Consider the following 13,352-nt stretch of genomic DNA (forward strand, 5'->3'; position numbering starts at 1 on the left):
ATATTCATGATTTTGACGAATTTTTGTCAATATTTTAACTTCAAATACTAATAAAAAAAAAATTGTGCCAATGAATTCTTATAATTTTTTAATCACTATAAGAATAACTTATGAGGAACTTTGTATTAAATTTTCCAGTATTTTGATAGGGCCAAAAAAACTTTTTCAGAAAAATTGAAAATTTCAGTTGTCTATAAATATCTCAAAATATTTTAAAAATTAAATCATGTAAAGAAAATGCTAATCTAAATAACTGGTAAAATTTTCAAGTATCTACGACTTATACTTTTTGAGTAATAAAAAATATCTAAAATCGTTTGAGGATAAATCGTTATCGTTACGCTGTTTCATAAAAATTTAAAATTCAAACGCACTTAAAATTTTTCCTATGAGGATGCTTCGAGTTTTTCTCTATAAAGCTAATTGAAAGAAAACTTATGGAAAACTTAGTGTTAAATTTTAAATCCTTATAGTTATAAACACAAACATTTTTATGATTTTTCAACCTCAAAATTACTTGCAAATTTTCGCGTTTTCGACAGATTTCGTAAAAATTTGAACTATAAACGCTTATAAAAAAAATTTTTTAACGATTTTTAATTTTTTTTAGCTACAATAAGTACAACTCATAAGGAAACTTGTATTAAATTTTCAAGTTTTTTTGGTGGTCCAACATTTTTTTACCAACACTTCAAAAAAAATTCTAATAAAAATCGAAAATTTCATTAGTCTATAAATAACTCAAAAAAAGTCAAAATTAAACTGTATATAGATATCACTAACATAAACAATTGGTGAAAATTTCAAACATTTATAGTGATTAGTTTTTGAATTACAACCATATAAAAAAATCGATTTGGTCGAAAACTGGTTTTGCGTAAAAATTCCCGTTTTTCTGTCATTTTTTTTTTTGTTTTTCTCGATTTTTTTGAAAACTATTGGGAAATGTTTTCTTTTGACCTCTATAATGCACCAAGGATATTCACTTTTCAATCAGAAACCACCCCCAATGTTTGAAATTGAGGCATTTTATCGACTAGTTATGCTGTACACAGACAAAAAAAAAAAACAAAAAAAAAAAACACATAATTGTAAAATCAATACATTCATCACTCCGTTCGGAATCTAAAACAACATTTGGTTGTAAAAATATTTATCTAAGTCTAGTGTCTTGTTTTTAACGATTTCTTAAATGTCTTACAAAGTTTTTTTTTAAATGAGACTCATCAATTTGAAAGTACGTAGGTAATATAATAATAATAATAATTAAATAATAAAATTTAATAAGTGCAGTCTACTTAACAATTCATGTAAAATATATTTTTTGTATTTAAAAAGTTTTTTTTTTAATGGATCACTTAATTTAATAACATTATTGAGATTTAAAAAATTTTAAAAAATAAACTACATGGACTAAATAAATGTTTTTTTAAAACCCATATTTACAAATTGAATATTTTAAATATTTCAAAAAAAATTTGCATAGGATTTTAAATTTTTATTTTCAATATTAAAAAGCGGGTAAGTCGTGGATGTCGCTCTGCAGTACTGCAGTAGGTTACAAGTGGGTTACTGACTACTGTAATGGATGGAATTAAATTTGACTCCAATGATATTATATCATTGTATATGAAAAACGATTCTGAGCGAAAACGGTTTATCTGTCTAGGATATGTTATAGATGGATTATTAAAAATTTTCAAATCTTAGATTTCAAAAGAAAAATTTTTATGAATTTCTTGTATGAAATAATTTGCGAATTTTCGTGATTTTCGTGATTTTTACATATGTTGTCAAAATTCAAACTTTGAATGCTTGTAAAAAAAAATTGTGACAACGCATTTCTTTTAATTTTCAACTGCTATTGTTAAATGTGTTAGAAGCCTTGTATTAAATTTTCAAGCTTTTCTACCGAACAAATAAATTTTTATGGATATTAAAAAAAAAAAACTAAAAAAGTTGAAAAATTAAAATGTCAGTAAACAGCTCAAAACAAATCTAAATATTTTTAAATTTTATCAAAAAATATAGAAAATGCATACCTATATAAACATTCAGTCAAGATTTCAAGTATCTGCGGTCATTTGTTTTAGACTTTTAGAGTTACACCAAAATAAGAAAATCACTAAATGTGAAATCCAGTGAAAAACCAATGTTGTAAAAATTTAAATTTCAAATGCTCATAAAAATTTAATTTGAATTTCCGGTGGACTTTTTATTTGTGATAAAGATTGACAAACTTGTAAGGAATCTTGTATTACATTTTCAAATCTTAGATTTAAAAAGAAAATTTTTTTTGAATTTCTAGCTTAAAATAATTTGTGAATTTTCGTGATTTTTACATAATATGTTGTCAAAACTCAACTTGGAATGCTTAAAAAAAAATTGTGACTATGTATTCCTTTTATTTTGCAACTGCTATTGTTACAAGTTGTTAGAAGCCTTGTATTAAATTTTCAAGTTTTTCTACCGAACAAATAATTTTTTATCTATATTTATAGAAAAAAAAAACTAAAAATGTTTAAAAATTACAATGTCAGTAAACAGCTCAAAACAAATTCAAATATTTTGAAAATTTTATCAAATATAGAAAATGCCTATATAAACATTCAGCCAAAATTTCAAGTATCTGCGGTCATTTGTTTTAGAGTTACACCAAAATATGGAAACCGCTAAAAGTGATAATCCAATGTAGTAAAAATTTAAATTTAAAATGCTTATAAAAATGTAATTTGAATTTCCGGTGGACTTTTTATTTGTGATAAAGATTGAAAAACTTGTAAGGAATCTTGTACTAAAATTTTAAATCTTAGATTTAAAAAAAAAATTTTTTATGAATTTCTAGCTTAAAATTAATTTGTGAATTTTCGTGATTTTTACGTATTTTGTCAAAATTCAAACTTTGAATGCTTATAAAAATGATTTGTGACTATGAATTTCTTTTATTTTTCAACTGCTATATCTGTCTTTATCTGTCAAAATACCTCGGGCCGGCACTGAATACATAGCAACAAAGTAAACGTTATAATTTAAATGCTTTAAATTTAACTTGTTTAATGAATTTAGAGTTTTTAATTTAAAAGCCCTTTATTATTAGAAAGTTATATGTACTAAATTATACTATTACTAATGTTAATTCTATTTAAACATTTTACTATAGAAGGTAAACACAAACATAAAAAAAAAATTTGTAGTCCACTAAATACCTAACTGTAAGTAGGGCTAGGGTGTTTATGAAATTGCATATTTTTTTCTACTTATCTAATTTAATTCTAACCTAGGTACAAATTTAATTTATGTTCTACTGAATCAAATAATACTGCTTTTATTTTGCATATTTAATGGTTTTGTATTTTAATTGCATATTTTGGGATTTAAAAAAAAAATGCAAATTTCAGTAAATTTTTTAAAAACAATTTAAATTAACGAACTATACAATTAATTCTAAAATTTGTAGACCTATATAAGTTTTACAGTTTGTAACTACAATCTACCACGCATTGACGTAAAATATAAATTTTTATTGTCGTGTTGGTTTGGGACTAATATTCCGGACAATAATATAATTTTATATACGGATACGGCTGGACAACGTATTAGTTAAATTGCCAAGATGTCGATCGAAACGTGTATTATAATATGTAAATTTAAAAAAATAATATTAATAAAAATACAATATTTATGTTTTATGAATTATAATAATTTTTTGTGCATATTTTTGTGTTTTATTGGCTAAAAATTCATATTTTATAATTTTTAGAGCATATTTTTATTACATATTTCGTAATTTTTTAGTATACATATTAGTATATTACAGTAGTTTTAAGTGCATAAACATCAGAGCCTTAGTTGTAAGCTTCATAAAAAATAAATAGTGTAGATAATTAAAAAAATGTACCAAATATCCAGTTGCTGGGAATAAATTTCTTCCATCAATCACGTGACCAGATAAATACTCATGTTCTTCATCTTTTAATGAAATTGAAATATTTCGTTCGCCAGATTTAATTTTATCTTGAATACGATACATTGTCACGTACCAATCTTCAGAATGCTCCCATCGTACTAGAGGTGCTATCATTGGAGTACCTCGGCTTACCGGATATTCGATATCCGGGTAAAGATTACTGATTTTTGGATTGAGACCAGCTTCAAATATTCTTCATAAAATGGAAATAATTAAAGCATATAACAAAAATATTATAATTATTCTTACTTTCCGAAAGCTGACAGTAGATAATCAAGTCCATCCTTATGATTCCTGGAAACTAAGTCTACATTGGTAATATTATTTTTATGTGATCGATTCAATACATCTTGAAGAACACCATGCGGAGCTAATTCAATTATTACAGATCCTTTTGACACATGTTCAAATGTTTCATCAAATAATACACTATTTAGTAAATTATTCGCACAATATTCGGCAGAACAATACTTTGCTATATCTTCACCCCATTTTTCTTCTGGTACTGATGTACTTAACCACTTTCCTGACCGTAATTTAGGATTCGTCACAATATTTTTCAGATATTCTAATAATGATGGGATTGCTTTTTTAATTGATGTTGAATGATATGGTATATTGTGTACGTTTATTATTTGCGTTGAAACGTCTTTTGATTTTAATTTAAGAACAAACTGTTCAACGGATTCCTTTAGACCAGATATGGCACAACTATCTTGCGAGTTATGCCAAGCCACTACAACATTTGTTGGAAGTAAGTCTTTAATTTGATTATATCCAATACCAACCAATGCCATTGCCCCTAAAGGAATCTTTGAATTTAATATAGTTAAGCCGTAGTAATAAGCAACTTTTAAAGTCTGTTCAGATGTTAAACAACCGTCAGCATATGCACACACTAATTCCCCAATTGAATGTCCAATAATAATATCTGGAGTAATTCCAATAGCAACCAAAACATCAAATAAAGCGATCTAAATTAAATTTTATAAAAATTGCATAATATTATATATTTATAAATTTGAATTTAAATATTTTTTATAGCATAAAAATTTAGTATTTACTTGCATAGCTGCAATTCCCACAAACGAGTTAACTGTATTGTTTAATATATTGGGATCAGTACTAGTTATTATTTTTACCAAGTCAATTCCAAATTCCTTTAAAATACCATGACTTTTTATAATAGATTCATTGAAAATTGGCAATTTCATCAATGATGTACCCATGCCAGTCCACTGAGAACCCATTCCAGAAAACACGAAACACACAGGGCGTGTTTCGCCGGAATAATACTAAGTATATATAAGTATGATTAGTAATTCTTTAAATATTTAAGCAACAAAAATAAATATGTGTATAACTTGTTTACTTGTAAATCCATTGAGTGGTTTTTTTTACTATCTTTTGTTATGACAGTATATCCTCTGTAAATATGCCCAGGAATCTGCTCTGCTTGAACATCTTGTAATAAACGAACATATTCTTTATCCAATGGTCTTGACAAGAACTAAAATGTAAAATACAATTTTACATCAAGATATTAACTAAACTTTTTTATATGGCTTACATCATTTAATATAACGGTTACAGCTTCTTCAGTTCTACCAGATGCGACAACTAATCTAGGCAAATCGTCTTCGGGAAGCCCGTTGTTAATTTTACTTTTACTGTTCCAATTAAGTAATACGTGACAATTAGCACCACCAAAACCGAATGAATTAATACCAACTAAACCACCATTCCAAGGTGTCTTGTCGGCCACCACATTAATACGACCGTTATAAAATGCTGTAATATCCTCTCTTGGAGTGTTAAAATTGATGTTTGGGGGTATAAAACCAGATTCCATAGCTATTATAACTTTGGCAACAGAACATAAACCGGAGGCAGGTTCTGAATGACCAATGTTAGATTTTACAGAACCAATCAGTAACGGCTCTGTACGGCCAGGACAAAACACATTTTCAAGAGCTTTTACTTCTTCTGGGTCTCCAACCTATGTGTAATTGATATCATAAATTAAATGTATTATTGAATATTAAATTTGAATATACTTTAGTCCCCGTTCCGTGCGCTTCTATCCAAGCTAATTCACTTGGCTTTATTTCACACTCTTCATAAAACTCTTCTAATAATCTTTGTTGCAATGGTCCCGAAGGATAAGTTATTCCTTGTTCTTTATATCCATCACAGTTTGTTTTAGCGTGCACAACTTTTGCATAGACTCGTTTAGCATTTTTCGCTTTTTGTAAGTACAGAACACAAACTGCTTCTGATCTAACATACCCATTAGCTGCTTCATCAAAAGATTTACACCGGCCATCCGAACAAAGCACGCCTAAACGCGCAAATTGCAAAGATACATATGGATGGAGACACAAGTTACATCCTCCAACAAGTGCAGAATCACAGTGTCCATCTCTAATCGCCTTATAAGCGTGTTCCAATGCATATAAACTTGAAGAACAAGCAGAGTCTACTGAATAACTAGGACCTATAAAGATGTAGAAAATTAAAGTTTCGTTTAAATCATATTAAATAGGTACATACTATAATTAGGTATGTCATATTTACTCAAAATTAAGAGGAATCGTGTGTTTGGTATCCATTTTATAAACGTATAAAATATCAAAAATGCGTTCAGATTCGACAGAATCAATTTTAAATTGTCAGCTTTAATACTAAAGTGAATTGTCATATTGCCAAACTTAAGGTAAGAATATAATCTATGAAATATATAGTAAATGGTATCGGTATTTATATTTTAAAGAGAGTTATGAGCATTTAAAAATTGTAATATTTTACATAGGTATAAGTATAACTAATATTTACTAAAACTCAATTTAGAATTTAAAATCAATACAAATCTATGATATTATTGATATTCCCTAGATATTATACTTACTTTTTATTTTTATAATAGAATAATCTACCAATTCACATTGGGATTAAAGTTAACAACTTAAAATATATTCGACTGGACGTAAAGTTGATATGCTATAGGTTACATAGACAACACACGCGAGTCCAGCAGTGAGCGCCTTCTTAAGAACGTTTGAAAAAATAAATGTACTCACCATTTACACCTAACCAATAAGATATCCTATTAGCAAGCATGGCTCGAGCACAACCAGTAAGTCCAAATCCATTGACTTGAAGTTTTTCATAAAACCAAGTTTTTTCTGACTCGCTGAAACAAGCTCCAACAAACACTCCCGTTTTTGACCCTTTTAATGATTTCGGAGAGTTGCCTAAAATAACACAAACAAATTGAATATTATTTCATTTTTAAATTTAAACTATTATTAAAATTGAGATGTTTTGTGTTTTTAATAACTTTATTGCTTCTTAGAATTTGGTTCATTAATATTTCATTCTTAATTTAATTTCAAAATCGCTTGACTTTTAACTTATAAAAATATAATCTTATAAATATTTCATAGGTACTATATAGTATGCTACCATTATAATGTGAAATATTTATAATTTCGTATTCTAAGATACTATTGTTTTGAAACATAAATTATAAATAAGTGTTGGTAATTACTAGGGCTCGGAAGTTGATGCATATTGTATCTTTTTGGAAATTTTTAGACGATGCTCTCCTGGCTACAAATCTGTTTCATTAGAATGTGAATCTGAATAACTAATTTTTATTTTGCATTTTTTGGTGTTTATCACTTTTTAAGTCATTTTTTGATATTTTTAGGTCATTTTCCCACATTGAAAATTATCACAGACTAAGACCTATCCGATTTTATCCCGACGATTAAATTTGTCGACGTATTGTAGTGAATATTATTATACCTACATTTTATTGTTTTTTTAATTTTTTTATTTCATTTCTAAGGATATTTTTGTCATTTTTATGTCATATTTTGAGCAATTCGAATCTTTGATAAATTTATATAGAATTTTATAGTAAAATAAACTAAAATATTTAAAAAAAATGTATTTTTATTAATTTAAAATTAATATTTGTAATTTTTTAAGTCATTTATTGATATTTTGATATCATATTTGAATTTTTTATTGTTTTTCAACTTCCGATCCCTAGTAGTTAATAATTAGATATGGTAATACGAATATAAAAATTGAATAAAAAAGTCATATTATAATTAGAAATTTATGTTAGTTTTTTATAGTTATTGCTATTTTTGTCACATTTATTGTTTGGTGGCATTTTCTGGAACATTTAACATTTTTTTATTTTTTTTTAAACAGAAATACCGACGCAGATGTTACATTACCACTTTCCTGACAGTAACATTTAACAAAATGTTGGAAATTGGCATTTAATAAGTTTGCAATGGCTTTACATTTGAATACAAATTTGACTTTGAGTGTTCAATGAAGATAAGTTTTTCGTACTACGTACGTTACTTTTTAAATTTAAAGTTAAAAACCTATGGGAGTTATATTTTTATATTGTTGTATGAAAAGTGACGTCCTGTAAGTAAATGTGTTTAAAAAAAATGTTTCATCAAATATCAGCAAACAATAATAAGTACCTAATAACAAGTAGGTAGTAAATTTCTTATTATTATGTCACTTGTTATTAATTTTGTATGGATACTCGTAGTACCATGCCTAATTAGTAATTACCTACAGTTTTTTATAATTTATGTATCAAAACAATAGCATCTATAAGAACATAAAATTATAAATACTTCACATATACCTACTTATTTTACATATTAATGTATTAGGTATAAATCATTTTATATAGAATAGCAATAAATGAAAATAAAAGAAAATATAGTTTTAATGTTCCATTTTTATTATCCACCTAACTTATTGAAATAGACTAAAGTAACATTTCAATGCGGTTAACTAAAAGGCTAGATGGATAATAAATAATCGCATAAAAATTAAATTCATTTAAGATTTCCCTTGGTATTTAGTAAAATTTCCGATTTATTATAAACATTATACTGTCAGGTTTGTCACCTCATAATTTAAAATACCACGACCCAATCATAGCACTAAGCGTTTTAAGAAGTAGATTTTAAGTATGTATATATATATATAGTATATACCAAGTGGTCTCGTATATTAAAGATCTATTTGTAAACGTTTATTATACTAAAAAAGTCAATTCAATTTTTATATCTTTCCGTTGATTATTTTAAGGTACGTATAATAAACGTATTTGTACTTTATAACGTATTTATAATGTGTATATTTTGACTTCTGTTACTGTTTTAAATTGATTTATATCATTAGACATTAAAAATATGAATTTATTATAGACACAATATAAGATATTATGCACGTCATATAAGTTATAGACGTAAAGGACCTTCTTTAGCGATTTTATAAACATAGGTACATTTTATAATTTTAATTTATAGATTTTATGCAAATACATTTGTAATCAATTATACATATCTATTTTAGAAATATTATACCTTGTTCTAAAGTTTTTATTGGGGTACTACAATGATAAATCAAGCAATAATATACGACACTTTCACACCTTGTAACGACAATGTACGAAATAGTATTTTGATGGTTTTCGAGAAAAAAATGTGCTATCTATGTTTATACCTAATAGTTAATAATTATGAATGATAAAAGAGTACACTTTAAAAGCTCAATCGCAGTATTTTAAATCGACAATAGTTAAATAGAAGGAGCTAAAAATTATCACGTGTTGACAGTTGGTTCGCCTAAATGTTGATTCAAATTTAGGTATGGACTATAATATAGTGATGAATTGATGATATCTAAATGGACTAAATGCATTATTTTTCTTTGAATTACCACCATATTTTCGAGGGGCCTAATAGTATTTATTTCGAATAACCGTGTTTCAAATTATTATTCATTTAAAATATTGAGATTCCACCGTATACAATTATATTGAGTTTGTTATACCTGAGTCCACTATTGCCTCATATGATTTTTCCAAAATTATACGACACATAGGATCCATAGTATGAGCTTGTTTATAATGAACCCCAAAAAATGCTGCGTCAAACTTATTTACTTGGTTCAGTTTTCCAGTTCGCTGTGGGATTTCCGGATGTTCTAAAATAATATATAGGTATTAGATAAATCATCATTTTATTTAATCATATATAATTATCATAACGTTAGCAATATTCAATTTTTTATTTTTACCAATAGTCCATCTTCTGTTATCATCAGATATTAAGTCCACTTTGTTGAAAAGATTGTCAGCAAAATTTGGAAGACCATCAGAGTCTGGAAAAGATCCAGAAAACCCCGATATAACGATTTCATCGCCCGGGTCACATTTTACTAAACGGCGACCGGCCTTCAACGCTAACTCCCTATCTGTTTTAATCTTAAGCTCAATAGCTTGTTGTCTCGACATATTGACTTACCTAAAATTACCGAATTATTGTCATTAGTTCCTAACACACCAAAAAACAATATGGATATAACTATATTATATAAGTACTGAGAAAAAACATTTGTCCTATGTAAAAACACATCTTTATTCATTTAATTAATAGATCACAGGATGTGCCATTGATTTGCATAATATATTACGATCACAATAAACATAAAACTATTTGTATGGGGTCGTATATATAGTCGTTAAAGGTCTTAAGGTCGTAGATCATTTAATCAACAAACGAATAATTTATGTTTTACTATAGATGGCATGTATAATACACGAATGTAAACTATAATAGTATAATATGCATTGAAATTATTTAAATAGGAAAGTTTATTTTTTTACATAATAATTATAGTTGAGTAGTTATGTGTGATGAGTTCTGAGTAAAATAGTTATGAAAATTAAAAATCTACATATGACACGTGTAATGAAAATTTAAGTAATATTATGTACTATCGGTAGGAAGTATGGTAAATAATGGTAGGTATTAATATATCAAATAAAAAACAATAAGGAACGAATTTAATTTCATAGTTGCATGGTTGCTAGGTTGCATACGCCTATTTAATATCTATTGTTTATTATTATTGAATTGTTATTAATTATTAAACACTTAACTGGGCATATCCTGACACCCACCTTGCGTATTTATAAGTTATCTATTCTATTTTTATGAGGTAGGTAGGTATTTCTTTAACATAAAATTTATGAAATAATTGATAAGTAGAAAATGAATACTCCAAAATCTTATATTTATACATTTTTGTATAGATTGTTACTAAAAAAAAAACTGTCTAAATAGTTTAAAAAAAAAATAAAAGTGTAGTAAAAAACAATTGTTTGATACATTAATGCATATTATTTCGCTATTTTCGCTAACATTAAAAATTATATTAATATTATTATAAGTGTATAATGTATGAATAATTATTAACTATATATTCAGGTAAATAATTATGAAAATAGCCAATAGGTATAATGTTTCTATTAGTTTATTTTTCTTCTTTAGAGATGAGTGGAGTTCTCAAATACTTAAATTTGCCATAAATGTAAGGCCTCACAGAATGTATTCCGTCCTGGCCTCACAAAACCCAACACCGACCCTGGTTGTAGATAGGTACTTAATTATAAAATCAATTTTAAGAACACGAAATAAATTAACTTAATTGAAGCTAATTCTAAATTGTTTTACCTACTCGAATAGCCTGGAGTAATAAGGTAAAATTTTTCCACCGAATAAATTTAATTATAATTAATTACTAATTTTCTGTATAATGTGTTATCTGTTTAAGACTCTAGGGCAGGGTTGGAAGGTTGGTCGGAAAGACGGCAATTGAGGTCTGTAGAGAAAAAAACGAACCATCAAAAATAATTACTTTAAGGCTGATTATTTTATTAGTATTGATCTGTGTAAACACTGTAAACTCAATACAACTTGCTAAGCAAACAAAATATGTTTTAGACCAAGAAAATTGTTTGTCAAGTTATCCAGACTCCTGTCTAGCTACGGTGTACCTACACGAATATTGTCTACCAGTATAATTGTTATGAGGTACAGGTTTATACATATTACATAATTTATTATGTATTATCTATGGTGGTACCAATTCATCGATTTGTGCTCCTCTGTTATCTTCATTAAATATACTTAGCATGAATTACCTCCCAACTAGTGCCAAGTTAAATTATTAAATATAATTTTTCAGTGGTTTTCAATCGAATTATTAATTTTAATACTAATAACGCATTATTATTTATTAATATATACCAGTATACCACATATCGAAATAATACATTTTTATACAATTTACATAATATATTGGGTACCTAATTAAAAGATTATGTGATTCGGTAGGTATATTATAAATATAAGGTCGGGAGATCCACACCAATTTCGTACCTGTGTTCTACAAATTAAACAGTGCCAAAGTATTTATTTATTATACCTATCATAGCCTAAAAGGCTATATTAGATACCTATAGTCCATTATTGTACCAAAGATGTTGATATTCCTATTTTAATCAATGTCTTTAAGTTAATAGGTACAAAAATTGAAAGTTGGTTTAGAATAACCAATTTTATGGATAGGAATGTCGTAGCTTAAAGTTGTACTTTAATAAATTTACCATTATCTACATTTTTCATGGATTTAATTTGTATATAATTTAATAATTTAGAGAAAATGTATAGATAATTTTAGTATAAGTATAAATTGGTATTCATGTCGTATGCATTCTATCACGTATGTTTCTACACGTCATATTCGGTCTACTGTAGCGTATCTATATATATATTTTTACGGTTTAAAACTTCGAATTATTAAAAAAATGCATGGTACATCACAAATCATTGCTGCCCTCGTATTTAGCGGAACAATGGTGGCGTCTAAAAAACAAGAATGACAACACATTTGATTGTTTTTTAAGAGATGTAAAACTATATTGTACCTAATTTAAATTGATTAATGCATATCTCTATATAACTTTACATTTTTGTCAGTTATTTTTTAATACATATACTAATTAAATTTACCTACATATTATAATGAATTAATGCATACTTTTATATATTTTTTTAATATTATTAAATATTATATTGAAATTCTACATTAATATATTGTAATCCTACATTTATGTATTCATTCATATGACTTTATTCATATCAACTGTGATAGGTACACTGTCATACATGCATGCACGGTAGACAACAAATGTGCGGTAGACCGCAAATGACATGTAGAAACGAGCGATAGACCACATACGACATGAATACCAATAAATTTAATGCTATTTAATTCAATTAAATGAAATTATATCATTATTCTAATTTATAATCCCTCGTTCATTTAAATGTGTTGTATATATTTTTTAAAATAAATTGAAGTAATAATACAAGTAAAGTAGTAGTATTTTTATTGATTAAATGTAGTCAAGGATTTTTATGATACTTGTCTTTTTTACTAAAAACTTTTTCATCACATTTTCTTAAATATAAAAGGAATAGGTCTC

General features: G+C 26.5%; 1 protein-coding gene across 1 annotated transcript in view; it reads right to left on the bottom strand.

Moving 5' to 3' along the window:
* The window catches only part of FASN3 (Fatty acid synthase 3), a 30,203-nt gene that overhangs the window by 16,132 nt on the left and 719 nt on the right, over nt 1-13,352 (bottom strand). Inside the window, exons 2-10 of the mRNA XM_015512557.2 lie at nt 10,097-10,323; nt 9,851-10,003; nt 7,048-7,221; nt 6,025-6,464; nt 5,538-5,966; nt 5,340-5,477; nt 5,032-5,262; nt 4,217-4,941; nt 3,899-4,160 (exon numbers count right to left, since the gene is read on the bottom strand). Coding sequence (XP_015368043.1) covers nt 3,899-4,160; nt 4,217-4,941; nt 5,032-5,262; nt 5,340-5,477; nt 5,538-5,966; nt 6,025-6,464; nt 7,048-7,221; nt 9,851-10,003; nt 10,097-10,313 — 2,769 coding nt within the window. The 5' untranslated portion in view covers nt 10,314-10,323. The remainder of the gene's footprint in view (nt 1-3,898; nt 4,161-4,216; nt 4,942-5,031; nt 5,263-5,339; nt 5,478-5,537; nt 5,967-6,024; nt 6,465-7,047; nt 7,222-9,850; nt 10,004-10,096; nt 10,324-13,352) is intronic.

The sequence above is a fragment of the Diuraphis noxia genome, unplaced genomic scaffold (genome assembly GCF_037042655.1).
Source record: "Diuraphis noxia isolate RWA-SAM2 unplaced genomic scaffold, SU_Dnox_SAM2 contig0002, whole genome shotgun sequence".
Lineage (NCBI taxonomy): Eukaryota > Metazoa > Arthropoda > Insecta > Hemiptera > Aphididae > Diuraphis > Diuraphis noxia.